The sequence below is a fragment of the Salvia hispanica genome, chromosome 6 (assembly GCF_029641045.1).
Source record: "Salvia hispanica isolate PSC_SH4W2 chromosome 6, Shi_PSC_v1, whole genome shotgun sequence".
Taxonomy (NCBI): domain Eukaryota; kingdom Viridiplantae; phylum Streptophyta; class Magnoliopsida; order Lamiales; family Lamiaceae; genus Salvia; species Salvia hispanica.
The window spans coordinates 46,418,016-46,444,452 of NC_142697.1; the positions used below are offsets into that span (position 1 = coordinate 46,418,016).

The window sequence follows — 26,437 nt, forward strand, 5'->3', positions numbered from 1 at the left end:
CAATCTTATCATTATTTATGGATACAACCTCTTTTTTTTTTGTTATTCTATATCCTAATTATATTGACATTCAAATAAATATCTACAGTTAATCATGAAATTTTTTTGAAACTGAAATTTAAATTATTTGTATTAGTATTCCCTCTTATGAAAATAAGTAAGATAAATTATGGAGAAGAACACCATTGTCAACTAGTAGGAGTATTACAATTAAGCAGAGTAGACAGTTGCTAAACATACAGGAATCTTTTATTTGGGGTTCTATTTAATACTAGTATCATTTGCTATGCAAATATTAATATATTTTTAAAATATTAATTTTTAATTAATTAAATCAGAATTAATATTAACAAAGAACGATATGAGTAAGAATATTAGTTATATGAGAATAAAAAATCTATACAAATCAACATTGAAGCATAATAAATAAATCACATAATATAATATTTAAACATTAAATCATATATAATCAATAAAATGAAAAGCAATGAAAAAATAATTAAAAAGAACAAAGATAGTCAACCAAAAAAATTGAGAAAGCCTTGAAATCACTGAGCTTTCCTCCTATGGTAAAACAAAAAATGGTATGTTTGAGTTTTACAAGGTAAGTAGATATGTGCGGAAATCTGAATCACAGACCCACAAAAATAAGATCAACAAAAAAGGAATGCAAAGCCTCTAAATCTACACAAATTCAACCGAAATTCAAGGCGAACACTCACTTGCAATTGTAGTTCATCCTTTCTCCGTTCTCCCACTCAATCGCTTGCCTCTCCAACTCAAGAAGAAAAAACGAAAAGGGCGCAGATAGTCTAATCGGACAAGCCACAACAAACGAAGACCATTAGTTAATGAAAATTCGCCAAATATAAAATAAAAAAATAAAAACCTCCCACTCACTTTCCTTTTAATTATACATTTTCAATTTAATATAAATTTTTAAATTAAATGGCATTTTTATAAACTCCTCCAAAACTCCCCTTTATATATTTATAGATATCTTCGAAATGACTATTTTTTTTTATATAATTATTTGTTCTATTTAAGATGTCATATTAGATTTTGGACTAAATTTTCTATCTTTTTTACTCGTTAAAATATTCAACCATTTTATTTATCTCTATATCACTCTACTCAACAACTCTAACTAAAATTCCATGCCACGCAAAAATATGATCATCTTATTAGGATGGAATGTATATTTTTCTTCTGAAAAACATAAATAATACTAGTAATTCCTTCGTCCATAAAAAAATAAAATGATTATGTAATTTGTACAATTTTAATTTAATGTTTCACCCAAATAAATACCATTTTGAGCCTACTAAAACTGCTACAGTTCTACGATCACGTTTACCTAAAAAACACTTAGAAATTGTTGTCGGCTTTAATAGATATACTCAATATTCAATTTTAATCTTTTATACTATTTCTCACTTGTCAATCAAATGAAATTTGAATAATTAATATAATCTTCCTCTTTTTTTTTGAAAGAAGAGGTGGTTAATTACAAATATCAATATTTGAAACAAATTCTACATATTATCGGTAAATTGAAAGACCTGAACAATTTAGAATATGGTACAAAGTCTAATACTACAAGATAATAATAGATAAAACACAAGCAAAACAAATCATGGGCCCCCAATTACATCCAAAACCAAGCCCAAATAAGAGAAGAAACCTCACCCATTAATGTTTTGCAGAAAAAACCGCATTGGATCTTCTAATTTTCGATCCATGTGACTTTGGAAATTATGCTTATTGCAGCCTCTAATGTAGTATTAGCTAGATATTAAAAAAAATTAAATACTCTGTGCATAATTAAAGTGTCCACAGTGGGAGGGCCGCGGCCCTTGGCCCGGGCTTGGGCAGCCCGCGGCCCCCCACTACTGAGCCGAGAGGTGGACGGGGCCATGGGGGGTGGACGAGAGAGGGCTCGCCACTGCAAGGGCCGCGAGCCGCGGCCCTTGGCCACCGATTTAAATTTTTTTTTTTTTTCAGTTTTTATGTTAATTTTAGGGTTTTGGAGAAAATGAAGTGAAGAAGATGAAGTGGAGAGAGAGAGAGATTGTATGTGACGAAAATTAAACGGTAGTTTTCAAAATAATTTGTATTAATTTAGCATTAATTTAGGAAAAAATCATTCTCAATCATTAAATCCCTATTAAATTGGTCAACTTTTTTAATTAAGGATTGTGATTTAAATTCACATCCTAATTACGGAAATAATTAAAATTCAAATTTTCAATAAATATATTTACTTGTAATTGTCAAATTTTTTAAAACTAAATTAGATTTTTTTTAATATTATAGTCCAATAATTTTTATTCTAGCTAAATTAAAATATAATAAAATATGTAAGAAAATAATTTTAATTGGTGGCTCGGAGGACCACTATTGTGGTGGCCAAGTTTTCATGGGCAAGGCCAAGTTTGTTGGGTATGCCCAAGAAATGGTGGCTTGGACATGCCCAAAAGGGCCACCATTGTGGGTGAAGGGAGTAATAAGAACCAACAACCCCAATAGCTAACTAAGGATTATAAACTAAATTTAAATCTCAATAATGGAGTAAAGACAGTTCCACACAAAACTAACAAGAACAAAGCGAGAAGAAATATGCTTCTTTCATTTCAGTTTTCAAGAGATAGACTCTTAAGAGACTGTATGGAACGGTATAATATACACCTCAACAAGACACACATTGGCATAGCATATATGCTTCTGAAAAGTATAGTAATTCGGAAATATGAATTCAAAAATTAATATATAATGCAAAAACACATGGACATCCAAATTATTATTGACAATCAAAGGATCACACGAGTCACGCTACCCGAGACAATTCATATTTAAGTAAAATATGAATTCGAAAATTAATAGTAATCGGTATATAATGCAAAAACAAATCAAAGGATCTCACCAGTAATGATCTATTTCAACTTTAAAGTTGCGATTTGCTAAGGTCATCAGATAATGGTCCTTGTCGTTGTGCTTGCTGAGGATAACGGAAACTTTAAAAGATATTTCTTCTTCTCCTTGTAATTCCTCTTGTTCCTCGACCATTAACTTCGCACTTATCACCAATTCTTCAATGCAACAATGCATTCTCACGGATTTCAGTGTCGGAATTTCACCAAGTTCTACAGAGAACTCCTTCAAAGATACCTCGGAAAGACTAAGGTGCTCGAGGCATGGGAAGTGAGAGCTCTCCGTCATCCACCATTCCAAGCCAATACACAAGCCAAGTTCCAAATATTTGAGACTGGAAAACTGGCCTTCCACCGTTTCCCATTTGCCTGTTGTGAAATATCCACCCTCCAACTTGAGCTTTTGAAGAAGGGGTAATTCACTTACCTTTTCCAATATGTCTTCAATTCTATTTGTAAACATAGATAGAGTCAGACTCTTAAGAGAGTGTGGAAAGGTTAGCTTTTGCAACAAAGCACTCCTACCCTGGGCTTTGCAATTGAGAGATTCAAGCTTTTGTAGACGTTTGATGTTGTGGAGACAATACTCATCACCATACTCAATACCCTCATAATCACCAGGAGCAATTCCCTTAGGTATGATGAAAAATAGTACCAATTTTTTGATATTGGGAATTCTACGAACCATCATCTCATCACACTTGAAATTTCTTACTCCTTTGAGGGTTTGTAGATTCTCCATGATCACAATCTTGTCACGAAGAGGATCTGGGAGATGCAATCCTCTATTGTTGTGCCGGCCATAAAAATAGATATAGACATGCCTAAGTTGAGACATGTTCCAAATTTCAACCGGTGCATTCATGTTTAAATCTATGCTTAATGGAGAAGGAAGAATTAATGTCTGAAGGCTCCAGAGGAGATTGATCGAAGAAGGAAGTTGGGAACCTTCTTTATGACAAACATCAAGAAACCTCAAATTAACCAACTTGAACAATTCTCTCAGGGAATGCTTATGTCCTTTTGGATGGGAAAATATGTCGCATGCTTGCAATGTCCTCAACAATCTAAAATTGGGCAACAACTGAATTTCATAATCACTTATATAGGAACGGACATGTGGTGTACATCTCATGGCATCAAGTACTTCCTTCTTAGAAGTGCTTCTCGGAATAACTACACGACGTTGGATAGACGTGCCTAGAGGATTATGTTGCCCAACCACGTGATAAAACCTCTCCTTTTCAGCTTCTCTCAAGCAAAGGTCTCTCAACAAATCATGGATTTTCAAGTACTTGATGCTTCCAGTTCTCCCGAACTCGTGAACAAGAATTAGATTCCTCGCAACCAATTCATCTAAGTACTCTTTAACTGTTGTTTCCAAACTTTTGCCATTTACGGGTTTTACAAATCCTTCAGAAATCCATAGCTTGATGAGTCTCGAGACTCGAATAATACTATCCTCCTCAAACGTTCCCATATGTATGAAGCACGCCTTAAGATAAACTGGTAAATGGTTGTAGCTCAACTTCAGTATTTTCAAGCAATGCTTATCATTTTCCAAATTCACCAGTGAACTTATGCTTCCCCTAATAGATTCCCAACATTCTGTGGTTCGTTCCAGTTTTTCCAAAAGACCTCCCATCACAACAATTGATAATGGAAGTCCTTTGCAACTCTCCACAATCTTCTTTCCAATTTTCTCCAATTCTAAAGGACAACTATTCCCCCAAAACACAATTTTACTGAACATGTTCCAACTACTTTCTTCATTCAAAAATTCCATTTCAAGGCTATAATTGTTATTCAATTGAGAACCCAAATTTGATAGCCTAGTTGCCACCATTATCCGACTACCATTATCATTGTCGGGAAAATAGAGTTGCATCTTTTCCCATGCCTCAATACTCCACATATCATCCAACACTATTAGATACCTTCTATATGATAAATATTTGTGAAGTGCTAATCCTATTTCATCTTCACTCATTTCACTCAAACTTTGTTTATTAGCTTGAGAAAGAATTTTACCAAGAAGATCTGTTAAGCTAAATTGTTGAGAAATGTTAACCCAAACACAGATATCAAAATGATGACAAATAAGTAGTTTCTCATAAACATTTGTGGCAAGAGTAGTCTTACCAATTCCTCCCATTCCTACGATTGGGATGACTTGGCGACCAGGTTGTCCGTAAATGAGCTTCTGCATGAGTTGAATCATGACATTATCGAAGCCCACCATGGTTGTGCTCTGCGTCCTAGAGAAAGAAGATGTTGAGGAACCACCAGAGACTTGTCTAAGATTTTTGAGGGCAACGATCTCCATCACTTCTTTCTTGATTAAATCCATGTCTTCTATCACCTTCTGCAAACTCTCGTGAAAGTCTGCAGATGTTGTGGAATCTGAAGAGGTTGAGACTTGTATCTCCAGCTGATTTTTTATTGCAATGATCTCCATCACGTCTTTCTTGATCAAATCCAAATCCAAATCCATGTCTTTTCTGTTGTAATATACATGAGTCTCTGCATATGTTGAGGAATGAGCAGATAGCGAGAGTACTTGTCCCTGCAGCTGATCTTTAAATGCAAAAATCTCCATCACTTCATTCTTAAGCAAATCCACGTCTTCTATGAAATTCACCTCGTCAAACTTGTGAAGTTCATATATTTTGTAATCAGTATATGCCAAGACTTGTCTCTGCAGCTGATCTTTGAATGCAAAAATCTCCATGACTTCATTCTTGATGAAATCCATGTGTTGTATCACCTTTACCACAGTCTTATACAAGTCTGCAGAATCTGAGACTTGTCTCTGCAGATGATATTTGAGTGTGAAGATCAAATCCATGTGTTTTTTCACCCTTTCTTCTACCAATTGAATGTCTCCTCTCATATTCCGCAGAGTAGTATGCAAGTATGTGTCTGCTGCAGATATCGAGATATCTGAGACTTGTTTCAGCAGCATACCTTCTTTGACTGCAACGATCAAATCCATGTCGTCTATCACGTTCCTCAAAGACTCGTACAAGACTAAGACATCAGGACGAAGCTGCTCCACAATGTGAGATTCAATTACATCTTCAGCCGCATACACTGCATCAGCAATGCGCATCTCCAACGGATCTGCTTGATCCCCCTCAGCATAAGGAGACTTGTAACCTTCAAGAAATTCCTGCAAAAACATAACAGTTTCAGTGAGAGACTCAACTTGTTTTTTGTCCATAGAAATCGGAGGCGAAGGATGATGCTCGATCTGATGGATGATCTGCATAAGAGAAACTAGAGCTGCATAAGCCGCCATCTCCGATTGATATAATCTTTTTTCTGAGGATGCAAAAAAATGTAGAAAGAGTAACAAGGAAGAACAGGTGAAAATGCAAGGGGAGACAAACAAGAGACTTGAGTGAAGTCTTTACTTTGATGAATTATTGCCAGCAGATATTATTTAACAATGTTTGGTTGTTGAACTGCTTAAACATTTAATTATCATTACAATCTGCCAACTTGGGTCTTGGAAGGTGCAATGCAAGGGAATCCAAGAAAGAGTCTCACATGTCCTTTTCTTAGAAAATTTTGGTCCTATAAATTTTGTAACATCTGTTTGACTGTTTCTTATTAGTAAAATTCAGTAATTTTGATAGTATTATACCTCATTGGACTCAACAAACATCAAAACAGCCTCTTGATGAAGGGCAGCAGATTACTTACTCGAGTTAAAAAAAGGATATTAAAGAATCAACAAATTCAAATCAAATTGTACAAAAAATGATACTGAAGAATCAACATTAAACTCAAATCAACACAAAAATGAAAAAATAAATAAAAAAGACATGCACAGATGATCATTGTTTGGATCAATAATAGCACTCTCAAGAACAGGGCATAATGTGTGGGAGGAGATAGTTTCAATTATTATGATTATGGACCATTTCTATCAAACTTAATACACCTTATTAAGTATTGGCAGTGAAGAAACAAGTTTAAAACAAAATTGATAAAATAAGAATGAGATAGAGAGAAAAAGATGGTATGATATTGTTATTAGAAAATAGGACTCATTTTGTTTTAAGGAAATAAATTTTAGTGGACGACCCATTAATTTTGTTTGGGTTTTCAACTTAGGCCTTTTAGTTTTTGGGCTTCAGGATTAGGGATTTTGTTTTGGGCTTTAAAACTCCTCAGTCAAATTTTCATTATTACTACACAGTAAACTCAATCATGAAACAGTAATAAAATTGCACTACTTCATAAGAGAATAACTAAATACACTAGCATGCATTTAATTAGAGGGATTTATCACTTCAAAAAGGATTAGTTAATATCCTTTTTGGTAGGATGATGCTCGATCTATGGATTATCTGCACAACAGAAACTAGAGCAGCATAAGCGGCCATCTCGATTGGTATTCTTTTTTTTAGGATGAAAAAAATGCTGAAAGATTAATTAAGAAGGAAGAACAGGTGTAAAATGAAAGGGGGGACAAGAAGAGATTGAGTAAAGGTATTGCTTTGATGAGTTATTGCCAGCAGATATTATTGTTTAACAATGTTTGATTGTTGAAATGCTTTAACAATCATCATCATCATCATCTTCGTGATAACTTTGTCCCATTTTCTTGTTATTGGGATTTCTACGAACCATCACTTGAAATTTCTCACTCCTTCAAGTGATCACAATGTTGTTACTCGGAGGATCTGAGAGATGCAATTCTCCACTACAGACCTGAACATGCCTTAGTTGAAACATGTTCCATATTTCAACCAGTGCTTGAATGATGAGAGGCAAGATGGATATATGGTGAAGAAATTTGTTTATAACCATGAATGATAAATGATCAGTTAGGAGGCACTAATCCTACGGCCAGAAGTTGGATATATTGCAAATTTAAAAGTCTCCTACGATTTTTAGACCTTTAGAGAAGCATATAATAACATGACAAACCCAAGCAAAATTAAGCCCCAGAAAACTTATATAGATAGTAAAAAGGTGGCAACATTTCATGTAAACAAGTTGTGGTTATTTACAAGAATTGCTCAGAGATACTCCTATCATCCAAGGTAACATAGGGTATACGCTACACGAGACAAGATTCATATTTAAGTAAAATAGATATATGTCACGAGTCACTGATAAGTTTAGATCACCTATCGGGATTGTAGAGCACTCGAAAATTTGTAGAGAATGAAAGCATGAGAAAAAGGATTTTTAGTCTTTATTTCTCAATGACTCAATCTAGGGGAATTCTATAAAATAGAATTCCCCCACTTGATTCGACAATACGACTTGGGAAAGAATCAAGAAGAAAACCCAAGAAGATTTAACTCTATCTAACTAATAAATTAAAATATTCATCAAAGGAAATATCCAAAAAAAAGGATTACAACATAATAAATCTAATGGGACGTGTATCACCGGGTCTATTTCAATACAAATATTCAACTCCAAAGTTGCGACTTGCCAAGCTCATAACGAGCCCATCGTGGTCTTCGTTTCTGTCATAATCGAGGGTGACGAAAACTTTAAAAGATAGTTCTTCTTCTCCTTGTAATTCCTCTTGTTCCGCGACCATTTGCCTCGCACTTATCACTGCTGATTCTACCCTGGAACGATAAATTCTCACGTATTTCAGTGTAGGAATTTCACCAATTTCTGCAGGGATCTCCACCAAAGATGCCTTGTAAAGACTAACGTGCTCGAGGCATGGGAAGTGAGAGCTCTCCGTCTTCCACCATCTCAAGGTATTACTCAAGCCAAATAACAAATACTTGAGACTGGGGAACTGACCTTCCTCTGTTTCCCATATTCCAGTTTCGGAACGTCCATTTAACAACTTTAGCTTTTGAAGAAAGGGTAATGAGCTCACCTTTTCCAACATGTCTTCCACTATATAACGACTGAAATACACATTTAGACTCTTAAGAGATTGTGGAAAGGTAAGCTTTTGCAACAAACCTCTCCTACCATGGCCTTTGCAGCTGAGAGATTCAAGCTTTTGCAGACGTTCAATATTGTGGAGACAGTACTCATCACCATACTCAATATCCTCATTACCACCAGCATAATAATATTCCTCAGGTAAGATGAAAGATAGTCCCAATTTCCTGATATTGGGAATCCTACGAACCATCATCTCATCACATTTGAAATTCCTTACTCCTTTGAGGGTTTGTAGATTCTCCATGATCACAATCTTGTCACTCGGAGGAGGATCTGGGAGATGCAATCCTCCATTGTTGCTCCAGCCATCAGCGTAGAAATCGACATGCCTAAGTTGAGGCATGTTCCAAATTTCAACCGGTGCACTAATGTTTTCTGTAGAATGAACAATTAATGTCTGTAGACACCAGAGGAGATTGATTGAAGAAGGAAGTTGGGGATCTCCTTTATGACAAACAGCAAGAAACCTCAAATTACCCAACTTGAACAATTCTCTCAGGGAATACTCATGATCTTCAGTACGAGAAAATTTGTTGTATGCTTGCAATGTCCTCAACAATCTTAAATCGGACAACAATTGAACTCTTTCATAGTCACTTACATAGGATCGCACATGTGGTGTAGATCTCATGGCATCAAGGACTTCCTTCTCTGAAGTGCTTCTCGGAATAACTACACGGCGTTGGATAGACGTGCCTAGAGGATTATGTTGCCCGACCACATGATAAAAGCTCTCCTTTTCAGCTTCTCTCAAGCAAACGTCTCTCAACAAATCATGCATTTTCAAGTACCTCATGCTTCCAGTGTACCCCAACTCGTCAACAATAATTAGATTTCTCTCAACTAGTTCATCTAAGTATTGTTTCGCAATTGTTTCCAAAGTTTTGTCGCTTATTGGTTTTACAAATCCTTCAGAAACCCATAGCTTGATGAGTCTTGATACTCGAATTTTACTATCCTCCTCAAACATTCCCATATATACAAAGCACGACTTAAGATAAACTGGCAAATGGTTGTAGCTCAACTTCAATATTTTCAAGCTATGCTTATCTTTCTCTAAATTCGCCAGTGAATTTATGTTTTTCCTAATAGATTCCCAACATTCTTTGGTTTGCTCCATTTTTACCAAAAGACCTCCTATCACAACAATTGATAATGGAAGTCCTCTACAGCTCTCCACAATCTTCTTTCCCATTTCCTCCAATTCTGAAGGACAACTTTTTCCCCCAAACACAATTTTGCTGAACAAATTCCAACTACTTTCCTTATCCAAGAACTTCATTTCAAGGTTATAAGTATTCCCCAAATACGCACCCAAATTTGATAGCCTAGTTGTCACCACTACCCGACTACCACCAATGAAAGGAAAAAAGAACATTATCGGCTCCCATGCCATGTGATCCCACACATCATCCAACACGACTAAATACCTTCTATGAAATAAACATTTATGCAATGCTGATCCTGTTTCATCAAAACTCATCTTACTCGACACATGTATATTGGCTTGAGATAGAATTTCTCTCATAATTTCTTTTACGTTATATTGTTGAGAAATTGTAACCCAAGCACAAATATCAAAATGGTCACTAATAGATGGATGTGCATAAACATTTCTGGCAAGAGTAGTCTTACCACTTCCTCCCATTCCTACGATTGGGATGAGTTGCCGACCGGGTTCTCCATAAATGAGCTTCTCCATGAGTTCACGCATGATATCATCAAAGCCCACCATGGTTGTGCTGTTCAGCCCAGAGAGAGAATATGACTTTGTAGATGAAGATGAAGATGTTGAGACTTGTGTCTGCTGCTGATCTTTGGCTGCAACGATCTCCATCACTTCTTTCTTGATCAAATACATATTGTCTATCACCTTCACCAGACTTTCATTCAAATCTGCTGATGTTGAGGAACCAACTGATGCAGACGCAGCAGGAACAAGTTGATCCACTATGTGAGATTCAATGGCATCTTCAGCCGCATAAACTGCATCAGCGATGCGCATCTCCAAGGGATCTGCTTCATCGCCGTCAGCATAAGGAGACTTGTAGCCTTCAAGAAATTCCTGCAAGAACACAACAATATCAGTGAGAGTTTCAACTTGTTTTCTGTCCACAGAAATTGGAAGGGAAGGATGATGCTCGATCTGATCGAAAATCTGCATAAGAGAAACCAGAGCTGCATAAGCAGCCATTGATGTAAAAAATTTTGAGGTAAGATATGGACTAATTTTTTACGGGAGGCTGAATATGAAGATAGAACACGAAGGTTGAGTGGTGGAAATGACAGAGGGAATTGGAATCAAACATTATTGATAACACAGATAAAATATCTAAGGCCAGGCACGATGGCATTTTGTCTCAATGGCACAATAAACTTATGCCATCCGTAACTGATGGAATCTTTCAGGCCGGACCGTTCCGGCCTCCGGGTGTGTTGTCCCATGCGTTATGGGTGAGGGCAAGAAGTTCGAAATCGGGTTTTCTACCCCTCCATGGTTATATATTCGGGTCTGATTTGTGGTAAGGCTTTGGGTGTTAGTAAAGAGTGAGCATTCAATTTTCGGTTTGTTTTTGTGCCTAAATTAAACTAGAACAATTTAATTGAAATCAAAATATATAGTATAATCCAATTAACATATCCTTACAATTATAATCTTTATAAAATTTAAATATTATTATATTTATTAAAATAATTCAAAACAATTATAGTAGAATTTATTTTTAGATATAATATTATATGCTCTTAATAAATTTGTGTGTATGTGTGTCAGTGTGTGTGAGAGAGAGAGTTCTGACGTTCCATGTTAATAGAGTCATTTTACTATTTTGGGAAGTTTCAAGCTAATTGAATCATTTTAATTTACCATCTCTCTAACTTTATTGTTTCTTCCTTAATTTCTCCTACTTTATTCATCATCTATTTAACACATTATTTTTAATCTCCGTGCAGAAAAGAAACACCTAAATTAACAAGAAAAGGAGAGAGTATCTTAGAAATTATGAAAATTCAAAGGGTTGGATTCATTTTATTATACAACATGTAATCATCAATCACTTACGCTCTTTCCCTTCCTGTAACACATTCTAACTATTTCTTTACAAAGATCAAAAATAAAATACTCTGTAGTTTCTAAGTCCAAAACATAAAATCACAAGAGAACCTTTGTTACATAAATATACGTCTGCTATTTCATCACCATGATTTGGCACATGGCATCTAATACAGGACCATACCAGTTAATTATAAATAATTAAACATTAATGCTTTTGTCTCCATGGTATGATATCATTCATGTGTGATTATGTGAAGAGAAAATCAACAATTTATTTTCCTTTATTCCTTTTAGGTTATTTTGAAGGTATTATTTATGTAATAATAATAAAAAAAATTGTAACTTTAGGTTGTGCGCAGTGCAATTAAATCTAACTCTCACCCACCAAATTTTTAGGTAATTCAACTCAATTTTTGGTTACTTTGCTAGTCTCAATGATAAAGTTAAATTTTATTTAAAAGAAGATTCCTCATTAGCTTTCAAATATATATGGTTTTTGATAAAGACAATCCATATCTATTGGGCCGAGATATTAAATCCATAACAAGACCTTGAAGCAATATCAACACAGCCCAAACACTGGGAAAGCTCTAATATATCTCTCCATTGACTATTCAATGTGCAAAAGAAAAATAAATAAAAAATCTTAGTGACTTAATGATTTTTCTAATAGATTTTCAACAGTATTGTTTTGTTCCATATCTTTCTCAGCAATTAAACAATATGAACGCCATCACCAACATGGAAAACAAAACAATGATAGAAAACAAAAACATAAAACATAAAACACGTGTAAACTTACAATAGTAAAACTTCCATATCTCAACATGAGTTTTTGAAGAAGAGGCAATGTACTTACCTTTTCCATTGAGGCTTCCATTCTTCTATTTCTGATTTCAAGAGTTAGACACCTAAGAGAGTATGGAAAGGTAAGCTTTCATGAAAAATCATCGCTACGGTAATGGAAGCAAAGAGACTCCAGCTTTCTCATGTAAACAATCTACAAGAATTGCTCAGAGATACTCCAACTTGTTTACAAGAATTTACTTAAATACTCCAACATCTCATCGAAGGCTACACGAGACAAAATTCATATTTAAGTAAAATATGAATTCAAAAATTAATAGTAGTATATAATGCAAAAACAAATGACTTCAAAATTATTATATATTGACAATCAAAGAATCTCAGGAGTAACGCTCTATTTCAACTGTAAAGTTGCGATTTGCTAAGGTCATCAATAAACTATCCTCATCGTAGCGCTTGATGATGATAACGGAAACTTTAAAAGATAATTCTTCTTCTCCTTGTAATTCCTCTTGTTCCTCAACCATTCTCCTCGCACTTATCACTGACTCTTCACTGCACCAATACATTGTCACGGATTGCAGTGTTGGAATTTCACCAAGTTCTGCAGGGAACTCATTCAAATATACCTTGGAAAGACTAAGGTGTTCGAGGCATGGGAAGTGATGGCTCTCCGTCATCCACCATTTCAAGCCACTACACGAGCCAAGTTTCAAATATTTGAGACTGGGGAACTGGCCTTCCGCTGTTTCCCATTTGCCTGTTGTGAATTCTCCACCAATCAACTTGAGCTTTTGAAGAAGGGGTAATGTACTTACCCTTTCCAATATGTCTTCTATTCCACCATTCGATATTTCAAGAGCTACACTCTTAAGAGATTGTGGAAAGGTAAGCTTTTGAAACAAAGCACTCCTACCACAGCCTTTGCAGCTGAGAGATTCAAGCTTTTGCAAGCGTTTGATGTTGTAGAGACAACAGTCATCACCATACTCAATATCCTCATAATCAACAGAATCAATACCCACAGGTGAGGTGAAATATAGTCCCAATTTCTTGATATTGGGAATTCTATGAACCATCATCTCATCACACTTGAAATTTCTTACTCCTTTGAGGGTTTGTAGATTCTCCATGATCACAATCTTGTCACTCGGAGGATCTGGGAGATGCAATCCTCCATCGTCGAACCAACTATAAACATAGAAATCGACATGCCTAAGTTGAGACATGTTCCAAATTTCAAGCGGTGCATGCATGTTTAAATTCAAGATTGATGGAGAATGAAGAATTAATGTATGAAGGCTCCAGAGGAGATTGATTGAAGAAGGAAGTTGGGAACCTTCATTATGACAAACAGCAAGAAACCTCAAATTAACCAACTCGAACAATTCTCTCAGGGAATGCTCATGTCCTTCTGGATGGGAAAATAGGTCGTATGCTCGCAATGTCCTCAACAATCTTAAACTGGGCAACAAATGAACTCTTTCATAATCACTTATATAGGAACGCACATGTGGTGTAGATATCATGGCATCAAGGACTTCCTTCTCTGAAGCGCTTCTCGGAATAACTACACGACGTTGGCTAGACGTGCTTGGAGGATTATGTTGTCCGGCCACATGATAAAACCTCTCCTTTTCATCTTCTCTCAAGCAAAGGTCCCTCAACAAATCGTGGATTTTCAAGTACTTCATGCTTCCAGATCTTCCGAACTCGTGAACAAGAATTAGATTTCTCGCAACCAGTTCCTCTAAGTACTCTTTAATTACTGATTCCAAACTTTTGCCATTTACTGGTTTTACAAATCCTTCAGAAACCCATAGCTTGATGAGTGTTGAGACTCGAATTTTACTATCCTCCTCAAACATTCCCATATGTACAAAGCACGGTTTAAGATAAACTGGCAAATGGTTGTAGCTCAACTTCAGTATTTTCAAGCAATGCTTATCATTTTCTAAATTCACTAGTGAATTTATGCTTCTCCTAATAGATTCCCAACATTCCGCGGTTGGTTCCAATTTTTCAAGAAGGCCACCCATCACAACAATTGATAATGGGAGTCCTCTACAACTCTCCACAATCTTCTTTCCAATTTTCTCCAATTCTAAAGGACAACTTTCCCCCCCAAACACAATTTTGGCGAACATATTCCAACTATTTTTTTCATTCATAAATTCCATTTCAAGGCTGTAATAGTTATCCAATTGAGATCCCAAATTTGATAGCCTAGTTGTCACCATTATCCGACTACTATTACTATTGTTAGGTAAATAGAGTTGCATCTTTTCCCATGCCTCAATACTCCAAATATCATCCAACACAATTAGATACCTTCTATATGATAAACATTTGTGGAGTAATAGTCCTATTTCATCTTCACTCATTTGACTCATTTCACTCAACCTTTGTTTATTGGCTTGGGATAGAATTTCACAAAAAAGTTCTTTTGTGTTATATTGTTGAGAAATAGTAACCCAAGCACATATATCAAAATGGTGAGTAATAGATGGATGTGCATAAACATGTTCGGCAAGAGTTGTCTTACCAATTCCTCCCATCCCAACAATTGGGATGACTTGGCGACTCTGTTCTCCATAAACGAGCTTCTCCAAGAGTTGAAGCATGACATCATCAAAGCCCACCATGGTTGTACTTTTCGGCCTAGAGAAAGAAGATGTTGAGGAACCACCAGAGACTTGTCTATCATCTTTGACGGCAATGATCTCCATCACTTCTTTCTTGATCAAGTCCATGTCTTCTATCACCTTTTGCAAACTCTTAAAACAGTATGCAGATGTTGAGGAATCAGAAGAGGCTGAGACTTGTATCTCTAGCTGATCTGAGGCTGAGACTTGTATCTCTAGCTGATCTTTGATTGCGATGACCTCCATCATGTCTTTCTTGATCAAATCCAAATCCAAATACGGTTGAGTCTCTGCATATGTTGAGGAATTAGCAGATGGCGAGAGTACTTGTCCCTGCTGCAGCTGATCTTTGAATGCAAAAATCTCCATCACTTCATTCTTAAGCAAATCCACGCGTTCTATGAAATCCTCCACGTCAGTCTTGTAACAAATTGCATACATTTTGTAATCAGCATATGCCAAGACTTGTCTCTGCAGCTGATCTTTGAATGCAATAATTTCCATCACTTCATTCTTGATGAAATCCATGTGTTGTATCACCTTTACCACAGTCTTATACAAGTCTGCAGAATCAGAGACTTGTCTCTGCAGATCATATTTGAGTGTTAAGATCAAATCCATGTGTTTTGTCACCCTTTTTTCTACCAATTGAAGGTCTCTGCTCATATTCCACAGAATCTGAGACTTGTCTGCTGCAGATATCGACATATCTGAGACTTGTCTCAGCAGCATACCTTCTTTGACTGCAGCCACTGAATCCATGTCTTCTATTACATTCCTCAAAGCCTCGTACAAGACTAAGACACCAGGACGAAGCTGTTCCACAATGTGAGATTCGATGACATCTTCAGCCGCATAAACTGCATCAGCGATGCGCATCTCCAACGAATCTGCCTCATCCCCCTCAGCATAAGGAGACTTGTAACCTTCGAGAAATTCCTGCAAAAACATAACTATTTCAGTGAGAGATTCAACTTGTTTTTCGTCCATGGAAATCGGAGGGGAAGGATGATGCTGGATCTGATGGATGGTCTGCATAACAGAAACAAGAGCAGCATAAGCGGCCATCTCGATTAGTATAACTTTTTTTTAGGATGGAAAAAATGGTGAAAGAGTGAGAAAGAAGAACAGGTGAAAAATGAAAGGGGAGACAAGAGATTGAGTAAAGGTATTGCTTTGATGAATTATTGCCACCAGATATTATTATTTAACAATGTTTGATTGTTGAAATGCTTAAACAAATAGCATTACCGTCAGCCATCTTGAAAGGTGCAATGTAAGTGGCATCCACCAAAGAATGTCTCATGTCCTTTCCTTAGAATATTTTGGTCTTATAAAATACTCCTACTTTTGGTAACATCTACAAGAGCATCTTCACAAATAAACTATCTTATCATTATTTATGGATTCAATCTCTTAAATTTTGTTATGGAAGAATATGAGTGTAATGAGTTGATGGAGTTTGAGGTCCACTCACTAAAAGTGGAAAAAAAATGGTAAATGTGTCTTTAAATAACAGACACAATTTTATTCAAATTTAATCAGTCTAACTAAATTAATCAAAGTAAACAGTGTATTACTCCCTCCGTCCCTGAAAATTTGTCACCTATTTCCTTTTTCTTCCGTCTCTAAAAATTTGTCACCTTTCACTTTTACCATTTTTGGTAGTATACCCCACATTCCACCAACTCATTCTCTCACATTTTATTTTAAAACTAATATATAAAAAGTAGGACCTACATGCCACCAACTTTTTCAACCCACTTTCTATTACATTTCTTAAAATCCGTACTGGCTCAAATGGTGCAAATTTTAAGGGACGGATGGAGTATTAGATTGGATCATATTTGGGTCAAGCCATATTAAATTTGTATAGTAACATTTCCAATCACCTTTCTAAGTAGCGAAGAAATTTGGCTTGATAGATTTGCATGGTTAGTATGGTTCTTGCGGATGTTAAAATTTGTAACGTCCACAAGAGCATGCACATAAATCAATTGTCTTATCATTAATACTTAGGGATTCAATCTATAATAACTATCTTTTTTCTTTCTTATATCCTAATTAAATTGACATTCAAATATATAAAAAATAGTAGTTTTTAATTTAAAATTTGAATATTATTAATTTGAAATAAATATATACATAATTAAAATATTAAAACTTACGTAATTTACATTGATCGAGGGAACTGTAGTAAATCGTAACATGAAAACTGTAGGGATCAGACCACTTGGGATTCGCTAATTACCGGGACCTCTTTATTACCATTGTTCTGAGATGGCTAATCTCACAGTTACAAGCCAAGATACAAGGTATACAACCGAACTATACAATCTACTTAAAGCTACAAGATACACATGAACCCTAGCCCTAATCTGAACCCTTGACCAGTTCAGAATCCATAGCTATATCTTTGGATCTTGACATGCACACAAAGTAGAACAATTAGTATAGTAAGAACTCAGATCCTAAAGGATCTGAAACGAGAATAGTCTGAAAACACAAGTAATAAACCGAGGGACTTTGGCTCAGGTTGCACACACAACTTCACAAGGGCCAGGGACCTCCACCGTCTGCACCGCGAGTCACAAAGGGAGCACCGTGAGATTGAACAACCCCCAAACCCCAGGGATTAACCGATTACTACTTCACAGAAGCGATTCACCACAAATCACAAGGACTCGTCTCAATCACCAAGAACACTGCCAGAACATCACCAATTGTCTCTCACACACCAAAATCTTCTCAAAACTTCACCGAATGCAAAAGATCAAAACTCAACCGTTCGATCACCAACAGATCCACCACATCAACACAGCGTTGAAAGGATCTCACTCTTCCTCACACAACAAGAGAAGGAATGATCGGAGAAGATGACCAGAGAAGAAAGAGAGAGAGAGCAATCGCTAGAGAGAAGACAGAGATGAGAGAGAGAGTGAAGATCAGAATGAAGCGGAATAGAGAGAGATAGAGTTTAACCACTCACAACAAACACACCCTAGATCCAACGGCCAGCATTCACAATTTGGGTGATAATGCCACGTGGCAGCCATCGGATTATCCCAGGTAAGTTTTGGGCCACAACACATTGGGCCACAAATAATAGAATCTGGGCTTCGAATTAATTAAGCCCACAATTAATTCCTCCAGCCCAATTCACAATTGGTCCATATATCTCACAAAAACCGAATGCCCAGAATTGAAATTTCAATTTGCAAAAATATGATAAATATAAAGATAAAATACCTCCAAATTCGTATTTTGCTTCAGAGTTTCAGTAGAATGGTTTGCATTTCTTACGGTTGTTGCTTTAATTTACTGTTTAAAGTTTTCACATTGTGAAATGGCATTAATAGAGACTTATTACTGTTTGAAATTTGGACTATGGGCTTTTTTAATTTTGGGTTTTGGGCTTCAGCTGTCTGCTTTTATTTTTGGTTTAGAGTGCTACTCCTATTTCATCTTCTTCGTTGTGTACACAAATTGTAAAACAATTAATCAATCCAAACAATTGGCTATTCCAAAATGGATCACTACCTATGAAACCACGTCGTTTAATTCGAATATATTATTAATTGTGTTATTGTCATTAATGGTAATTATAATGTTTTGCTTGTCACAATGATTTTCAGTATATAATAAATAAAATGAAACGGATAACCGGTTTTGAACACTCATAAGGGCTTGAAAATTAATTACTAGTATTATATAAACAATTATTAAATGTAAATTCGACGTCTGATTTTTTATTTTTTTAAAATTATTTAAGTGCCCAGATATTTGGAAAGCCCAATCTAACAAAGCACGCGCTTTTATTTAAGAAGGCCTAATACACAAATAATATATTCTCTCATTTTCTAAGTTAATTGTTTTGTACTATTGGGATTTACATTATTAGTACGTAGTGAAATGTGTTGTGAAAAAATTTCTAAAAATAAAATAGACTAATTTTATGGGACAGATTAAAAGGAGAAAAATGAGCTATTTTTTGGGAACATAGTGTATGTGTATAGATTTAGTGCAAGAATTCTGACAACCCTCACAATATGAGGTTTTTATTTGAACGATAAGATTATCAAAATCTAATCAAACTATAACTAAATCCATCGTTGTAAACCAGTGTATTAATAAAATGGATCATTATTTTCAGGTCAAGCTATATTAAATTTGCAACATTCCTAATCACCTTTCTAATAGATTTGCATAGTTCATGCAGTTTAGGTATAAGAAATTACATGCATACAACATAATCAAGAATATTGAAAGCTAAATTTATTCAAAAAAAATATAACAAGACCATACCTGTTATAAATAAGTAAACGTGAATGCCTGTGTCTCTAATAGGTATGATATCATTCATGTGTGAAGAGAAAATCAACAATTTATTTTCCTTTATCCCATTTAGGTTATATGAAGTTACGGAGCACTTATTATTTATGTAAAAACCAAAAATTGTAAATTTAGGTCATCTGCAATACAATTAAATCTTATGTGTTTATTATTTATTTTGATAATAGTATTAATTTATGAAAAAATCATGTGCTACAAATAATGAACAAATATACCATAATGAGCTTAATTATACGATGGGCTGCGGACTACAATTTTTATATCCATGTGCTGAATGGCTGTTTGCACATTTTTTTTGGTTAAATTAAGAAAAATATAATATTTTTCTTTTTTATACAGTTATTTGACTTTCTTCATTTTTGCATCATTAATTCATTAGGATATTCGTTGTCTGAATAACTCATCTCTACTAATATTATTAATTCTTGATCCATATATACAATGCATGCACATTCTTCATTTGATATCTTTGTTAATTGTTACCCGTTAGGCAAAAAAAACAAGTACTATTACATACTCCCTCCGTCCCCCATTAGCAGTCACCATTTGACCGGACACGGGTTTTAAAAAATGTAAAGAAAAGTTGGTTGAAAAAGTTAGTGGAATGTGGGACCCACTTTTTTATATTGGTTTTATAATAAAATGTGAGTGAAGTGAGTTAGTAGAATGTGGGACCTACTACCATTTATGGTAAAAATGAAGTGTGACTCTTAATTGAGGACGGACCGAAATGGAAAAATGTGACTCTTAATGGGGGACGGAGGGAGTAATAAATAGAGACGTTATATATATTGACTACTCTAGTTAAGACTTAGAGGGGGTGGATTCATTTGAATAAAACCTTATATACTACTATTTATATATGTATATGTTCTTTAAAAACAAAAACATTGAAGACATGCATGTTGAACTCACAAGTGATATAAAAATTAAATTTAAAAATCTCAAAATAGCATAATATAAGAAGTTTTTTATTTGTTTTTCTTTTGTAAGTTCTTGATTTATACATGAATTCGTCAATCACTTTTCCTGTTTTACAATTGATCATGCACTTGCTTTCCTTTCCTCTTTGTAACACATGACACATTCCTACAATTTCTCAAAAACATCGAAAAAAACCCAAAAAGAGTAATAATTTCAATTACAAAACATAACTCACTCAATTACATATAAATATACATCTTATATTCCAATGTTGGTTACTTGATGGATAACTATTCAAAGAAGGGCCATGCATCGGCGGATCCAAGTGGGGTCGCGCGGGGTCGGCCGACCCCACCGGAGGTCCACCAAACAAGGCCGGAAAATATCATCTTCGACCTTTGATCTGGTGCAGTTCCGTCTTCGACCACGCGGCAGCTTCAACTCTACTCGAAGCCTTCCGCCGTTTCCAAAAAATAAGAGGAGAAAGGAACAATACTAATAAGAATAGAGGAAGAGATAATGGGAGGGGTTGCAGAAATTTGATATTGGAAGGATGAAAAAGATGATTGAAATATTTGGGCCTATTTTATTTTATTTGTTGGGCCACCAAAAATGTTTGTAGCTGGTATTAACTTGGTTGGCTCATTTTGTGGATTAACTAAGCATAATTATTTTTATAATTTTCGTTTCATCAACTACAATTTCATTATATTTTTTGTTTGCTCATTTTTTGAAACTATTATTAAAATATTTGGTACTGAGAATTTAATAGCTATTGTATATACAAATGTTCAGTGACTACTTAAAATATAATGAATTTTAAATAATTATGTATATATTATACTCCTTCCATCGGTAATAAGCGAGTCATTTCTTTTGGGCATATGATTTAATGAATTAAATTTTAAGAGTTAAATTGGAGATAGTAAGTATGAGATAGAGAAAAGTAGAGGAGTGAAAAGAATAAAGTATTTGAGAAAATAAAGTAAGAGGGGAGATTTTTTACTTTAAGGGAATGACTCACTTATGGTGGGACATCCCAAAAATGAATGTAACGTAACTCGTTTATAACGGAGGGAGTATTTATTATTATTAAATTCGACCCTACAGATTCCATCTTCTGGATCCGCCATTGGGGCCATGACTGGAATAGCAAAAGAAGTTTCTAGAAGCATGCGTTGCTGAAATGACTCAATTGTCCCGCTCTCTTCACTAAATCTTTATAATTATTCTTCAATTTTTTGAGCATGCTCAAGTACTTGAGCTTTAGCCACTCGAGCTTCGCCTTCTTGCATAGCCTGAGCAGGAAGAAGCCACGTCGGGGCTTCACCGAGGCGGAAGGTGGGGAGCCGCGGCTGAGACCGGAGTCTCCACCGGAAGGAAGTGGCGGACGGGCGGAGCTGGCTGATGAGTTCAGTTTTGGAAGACATTTATTTACCTTTAATTGTGTCCTTTCATATAAATATTTTTGCATGCTATACTTCTCATTTTGGAAGCGAGTGCTGAAAGCTACTTAATTAATTAAAATTTGGCAAAAAAACAGGACCATGCCTAAATAATTAGTATTAATGTTTTATTTATCATGATAATAGTCTTGTGTTTGTGAAAATAATGAACACAAATATACTTTAATGAGCTTATATGATGGACGGTGGATTACAATTTTGATATCATGTCAGAATATCTGCGTTGCACATTTTTTGGTCAAATTAAGAAAATTATTAGTAGTAATTTTTTTCTTTTTATTGTAACTTAAATTTCTTGAATTGTGCTCATGATGAGATTGGTTGTCTGAACTCTGAACAACTCATCTCTGCCAACATTATTAATTTTTAATACTTCATTTGATATCTTTGTGACCCCATAAAGAAAAAAAAAACATGTAAAAAATTATACATAATAAATTTCAATATACTAATGAGAGAGAGACACGTTATATTTATACTCCTGTATTACACAGGAAAGGGGGTGGATTCATTTTTGTAACCTTAAAGTTGCGGTTTGCTAAGGTCATCAGAAAACCACTATCGTAGGGCGGTGTGCTAAGGTCATCAGAAAACTGGCTGAGGATAACGGAAACTTCAAAAGATAATTCTTCTTCTCCTTGTAATTCCTCTTGTTCCTCGACCATTCTCTTCGCACTTAACACAGATTCTTCACTGCATCGATACATTCTCACGGATTTCAGTGTTGGAATTTCACCAAGTTCCGCAGGGAACTCCTTCAAAGATACCTTGGAAAGACTAAGGTGCTCGAGGCATGGGAAGTGGGAGCTCTCCGTCATCCACCATTTCAAGCCACAACACGAGTCAAGTTCCAAATATCTGAGACTGGGGAACTGGCCTTCCACTGTTTCCCATTTGCCTGTTGTGAATTCTCCATCACCCAACTTGAGCTTTTGAAGAAGGGGTAATGTACTTACCTTTTCCAACATGTCTTCCATTCTACCCTTATACATTACAAGATTCAGACTCTTAAGAGAGTGTGGAAAGGTAAGCTTTTGCAAAAAAGCACTCCTACCATAGCCTTTGCAGTTGAGAGATTCAAGCTTTTGAAGACGTTCGATGTTGTAGAGACAATAGTCATCACCATACTTATCCTCATCATCACCAGAATCAATTCCCTCAGGTATGATGAAAAATAGTCCCAATTTTTTTTATTGGGAACTCTACGAACCATCATCTCGTCACATTTGAAATTCCTTACTCCTTTGAGGGTTTGTAGATTCTCCATGATCACAATCTTGTCACTCGGAGGATCCGTGAGTTGCAATCCTCCATCTCTGAACCAGCCATAAACATAGAAATCAACATGCCTAAGTTGAGACATATTCCAAATTTCAACCGGTGCATTCATGTTTAAATTCATGATTGATGGATGAAGAATTAATGTCTGAAGACTCCAGAGGAGATTGATTGAAGAAGGAAGTTGGGATCCTTCTTTATGACAAACAGCAAGAAACCTCAAATTAACCAACTTACACAATTCTCTCAGGGAATACTCATGTCCTCTTCGATAGGAAAATATGTCGAATGCTCGCAATGTCCTCACCAAACTTAAATTGGGCAACAATTGAACTCTTTCATAATCACTTATATAGGAATGGACATGTGGTGTAGGTCTCATGGCATCAAGGACTTCCTTCTTTGAAGTGGCTAGAGGATTATGTTGGCTTGCCACATGATAAAACCTCCCCTTTTCAGCTTCTCTCAAGCACAGGTCCCTCAGCAAATCATGTATTTTCAAATACTTCATGCTTCCAGTTCTACCGAACTCGTGAACACGAATTAGATTTCTCGCAACCAGTTCATCTAAGTACTCTTTTGCAACTGCTTCCAAACTCTTCCCGGTTACTGGTTTTAAAAATCCTTCAGAAACCCATAGCTTGATGAGAGTCGAGACTCGAATTCTACTATCCTCCTCAAACGTTCCCATATGTACAAAGCACGGCTTAAGATAAGTTCCCATATGTACAAAGCACGGCTTAAGATAAACTGGCAAATGGTTGTAGCTCAACTTCAATATTTTCAAGCAATGCATACCATCCTCCGAATTCACTAGTGAATTTATGCTTCCCCTAATAGATTCCCAACATTCTGTAGTTCGTTCCATTTTTTCCAGAAGACCTCCCATCACAACAATTGATAATGGAAGTCCTCTGCAACTTTCCAAAATCTTCTTTCCAATTTTCTCCAATTCCAAAGGACAACTTTTCCCCCCAAACACAATTTTGCTGAACATATTCCAACTGCTTTCTTCATTCATAAATTCCATTTCAAGGCTATAGTTTTTATTCAATTGGGAACCCAAATTTGATAGTCTAGTTGTCACCATTATTCGACTACCATTACCATTGTCAGGAAAATAGAGTTGCATCTTCTCCCATGCCTCAATACTCCACATATCATCCAACACTATTAGATATCTTCTAAGTGATAAACATTTATGGAGTGATAGTCCTATTTCATCTTCTCTCATTTCACTCAACCTTTGTTTATTAACTTGAGCAAGAATTTCACCAAGAAGTTCTTTTAAGCTAAATTGTTGAGAAATGGTTACCCAAGCACATATATCAAAATGGTCACCTATAGATGGATGTTCATATACATTTGTGGCAAGAGTAGTCTTACCAATTCCTCCCATTCCTGCTATGGGGATGACTTGGCGACCGGATTGTCCGTAAATGAGCTTCTCCATGAGTTGAATCATGACATCATCGAAGCCCATCATGGTTGTGTTGTTCGGCCTAGAGAAAGAAGATGTTGAGGAACCAACAGAGACTTGTGTATGATCTTTGAGTGTAACGATCTTCATCACTTCTTTCTTGATTAAATCCATGTCTTCTATCACCTTTTGCAAACACTCATGAAAGCCTGCAGATGTTGAAGAGTCAGAAGAGGAGGTTGAGACTTGTATCTGTAGTTGATCTTTGATTGAAATGATCTCCATCATGTCTTTCTTGATCAAATCCATGTCTTTTCTGAAATACGCCCGAGTCTCTGCATATGTTGAGGAATGAGCAGATGGCGAGAGTACTTGTCCCTGCTGCAGCTGATCTTTGAATGCAAAAATCTCCATCACTTCATTCTTAAGCAAATCCACATCTTCTATGAAATCCACCACGTCAGTCTTGAACAAGCTGGCATATACATAATAATCAGCATATTCCAAGACTTGTCTCCGCTGCTGATCTTTGAGTGCAAAAATCTCCATCACTTCATTCTTGATTAAATCCATGTGTTGTATCAACTTTACCACAGTCTTATACAAGTCTGCAGGATCTGAGACTTGTCTTCTCTGCAGATGATATTTGAGTCTGAAGATCAAATCCATGTGTTTTTTCACCCTCTTTTCTACCAATTGAATGCCTTGTATCAAATCCTCCAGAGTATCATGCAAGTTTGCTGCAGGTATACCTTCTTTGACTGCAATGACTGAATCCATGTCTTCTATCACGTCCCTCAAAGCCTCGTACAAGACTAAGACATCAGGACGAAGCTGTTTCATAATGTGAGATTCGATGACATCTTCAGCCGCATAAACTGCATCAGCGATGCGCATCTCCAACGGATCTGCCTCATCCCCCTCAGCATAAGGAGACTTATAACCTTCGAGAAATTCCTGCAAAAACATAACGATTTCAGTCAGAGATTCAACTTGTTTTTTGTCCATAGAAATCGGAGGGGAAGGATGATGCTCGATCTGATGGATGATCTGCATAACAGAAACTAGAGCAGCATAAGCCGCCATCTCGATTGGAATAATATCTTTTTTAAGGTTGAAAAAAATGGTGAAAGAGTAAGAAGGAAGAACAGGTATTGCTTTGATGAATTATTGCCAGCAGATATTATTGTTTAACATTGTTTGGTTGTTGAAATGCTTAAACAATTAGGATTACAGTCTGTCAACTTGAAAGGTGCAATGTAAGTGGCTTCCACGAAGGAACGTCTCATGTCCTCTCCTTAGAATATTTTGGTCCTATAAACTAGTCCCTCCGTCTCAGAAAGTTTGTCACATTTTTTCATTTCCGTCCGACTTCCAAAATTTGTCACATTTCACTTTGTATCATTTTTGGTAGTAGACCCATATTTCACTAACTCATTCTCACTTTACATTATGTTTCTTAAAATCCATGCCCGGACAAAATGTGACAAAATTTATCGGACGGAATGTAACATCCACAAGAGCATCTGCATAAATAAACTATCTTATCATTATTTATGGACTCAATCTCTTACTTTTTTTGTGGAAGAATATGAGCGTAATGAGTTGGTGGAATTCGGGGT

At 35.8% G+C, this 26,437-nt stretch overlaps 4 protein-coding genes across 4 annotated transcripts; all 4 read right to left on the reverse strand.

Annotated features, from left to right (window-relative positions):
* Nucleotides 1–2,746: 2,746 nt before the first annotated feature.
* LOC148923987 (putative late blight resistance protein homolog R1A-3) lies at nucleotides 2,747–6,355 on the reverse strand. Its single transcript, XM_089060915.1, has one exon. The coding sequence runs from the start codon at nucleotides 6,229–6,231 to the stop codon at nucleotides 2,920–2,922; it is 3,312 nt and encodes a 1,103-aa protein (XP_088917041.1). The 5' UTR covers nucleotides 6,232–6,355; the 3' UTR covers nucleotides 2,747–2,919.
* Nucleotides 6,356–8,120: 1,765 nt separating this feature from the next.
* Nucleotides 8,121–11,246, reverse strand: LOC148923988 (putative late blight resistance protein homolog R1A-3). Its single transcript, XM_089060916.1, has one exon. It carries the CDS (start codon nucleotides 11,059–11,061, stop codon nucleotides 8,353–8,355), a length of 2,709 nt encoding a protein of 902 aa, XP_088917042.1. The 5' UTR covers nucleotides 11,062–11,246; the 3' UTR covers nucleotides 8,121–8,352.
* A 1,593-nt stretch (nucleotides 11,247–12,839) lies between these two features.
* On the reverse strand, nucleotides 12,840–16,557 carry LOC148923989 (putative late blight resistance protein homolog R1A-3). Its single transcript, XM_089060914.1, has one exon. The coding sequence runs from the start codon at nucleotides 16,440–16,442 to the stop codon at nucleotides 13,110–13,112; it is 3,333 nt and encodes a 1,110-aa protein (XP_088917040.1). The 5' UTR covers nucleotides 16,443–16,557; the 3' UTR covers nucleotides 12,840–13,109.
* A 6,021-nt stretch (nucleotides 16,558–22,578) lies between these two features.
* Nucleotides 22,579–25,979, reverse strand: LOC148923990 (putative late blight resistance protein homolog R1A-3). Its single transcript, XM_089060614.1, has one exon. The coding sequence runs from the start codon at nucleotides 25,899–25,901 to the stop codon at nucleotides 23,118–23,120; it is 2,784 nt and encodes a 927-aa protein (XP_088916740.1). The 5' UTR covers nucleotides 25,902–25,979; the 3' UTR covers nucleotides 22,579–23,117.
* Nucleotides 25,980–26,437: the final 458 nt, after the last annotated feature.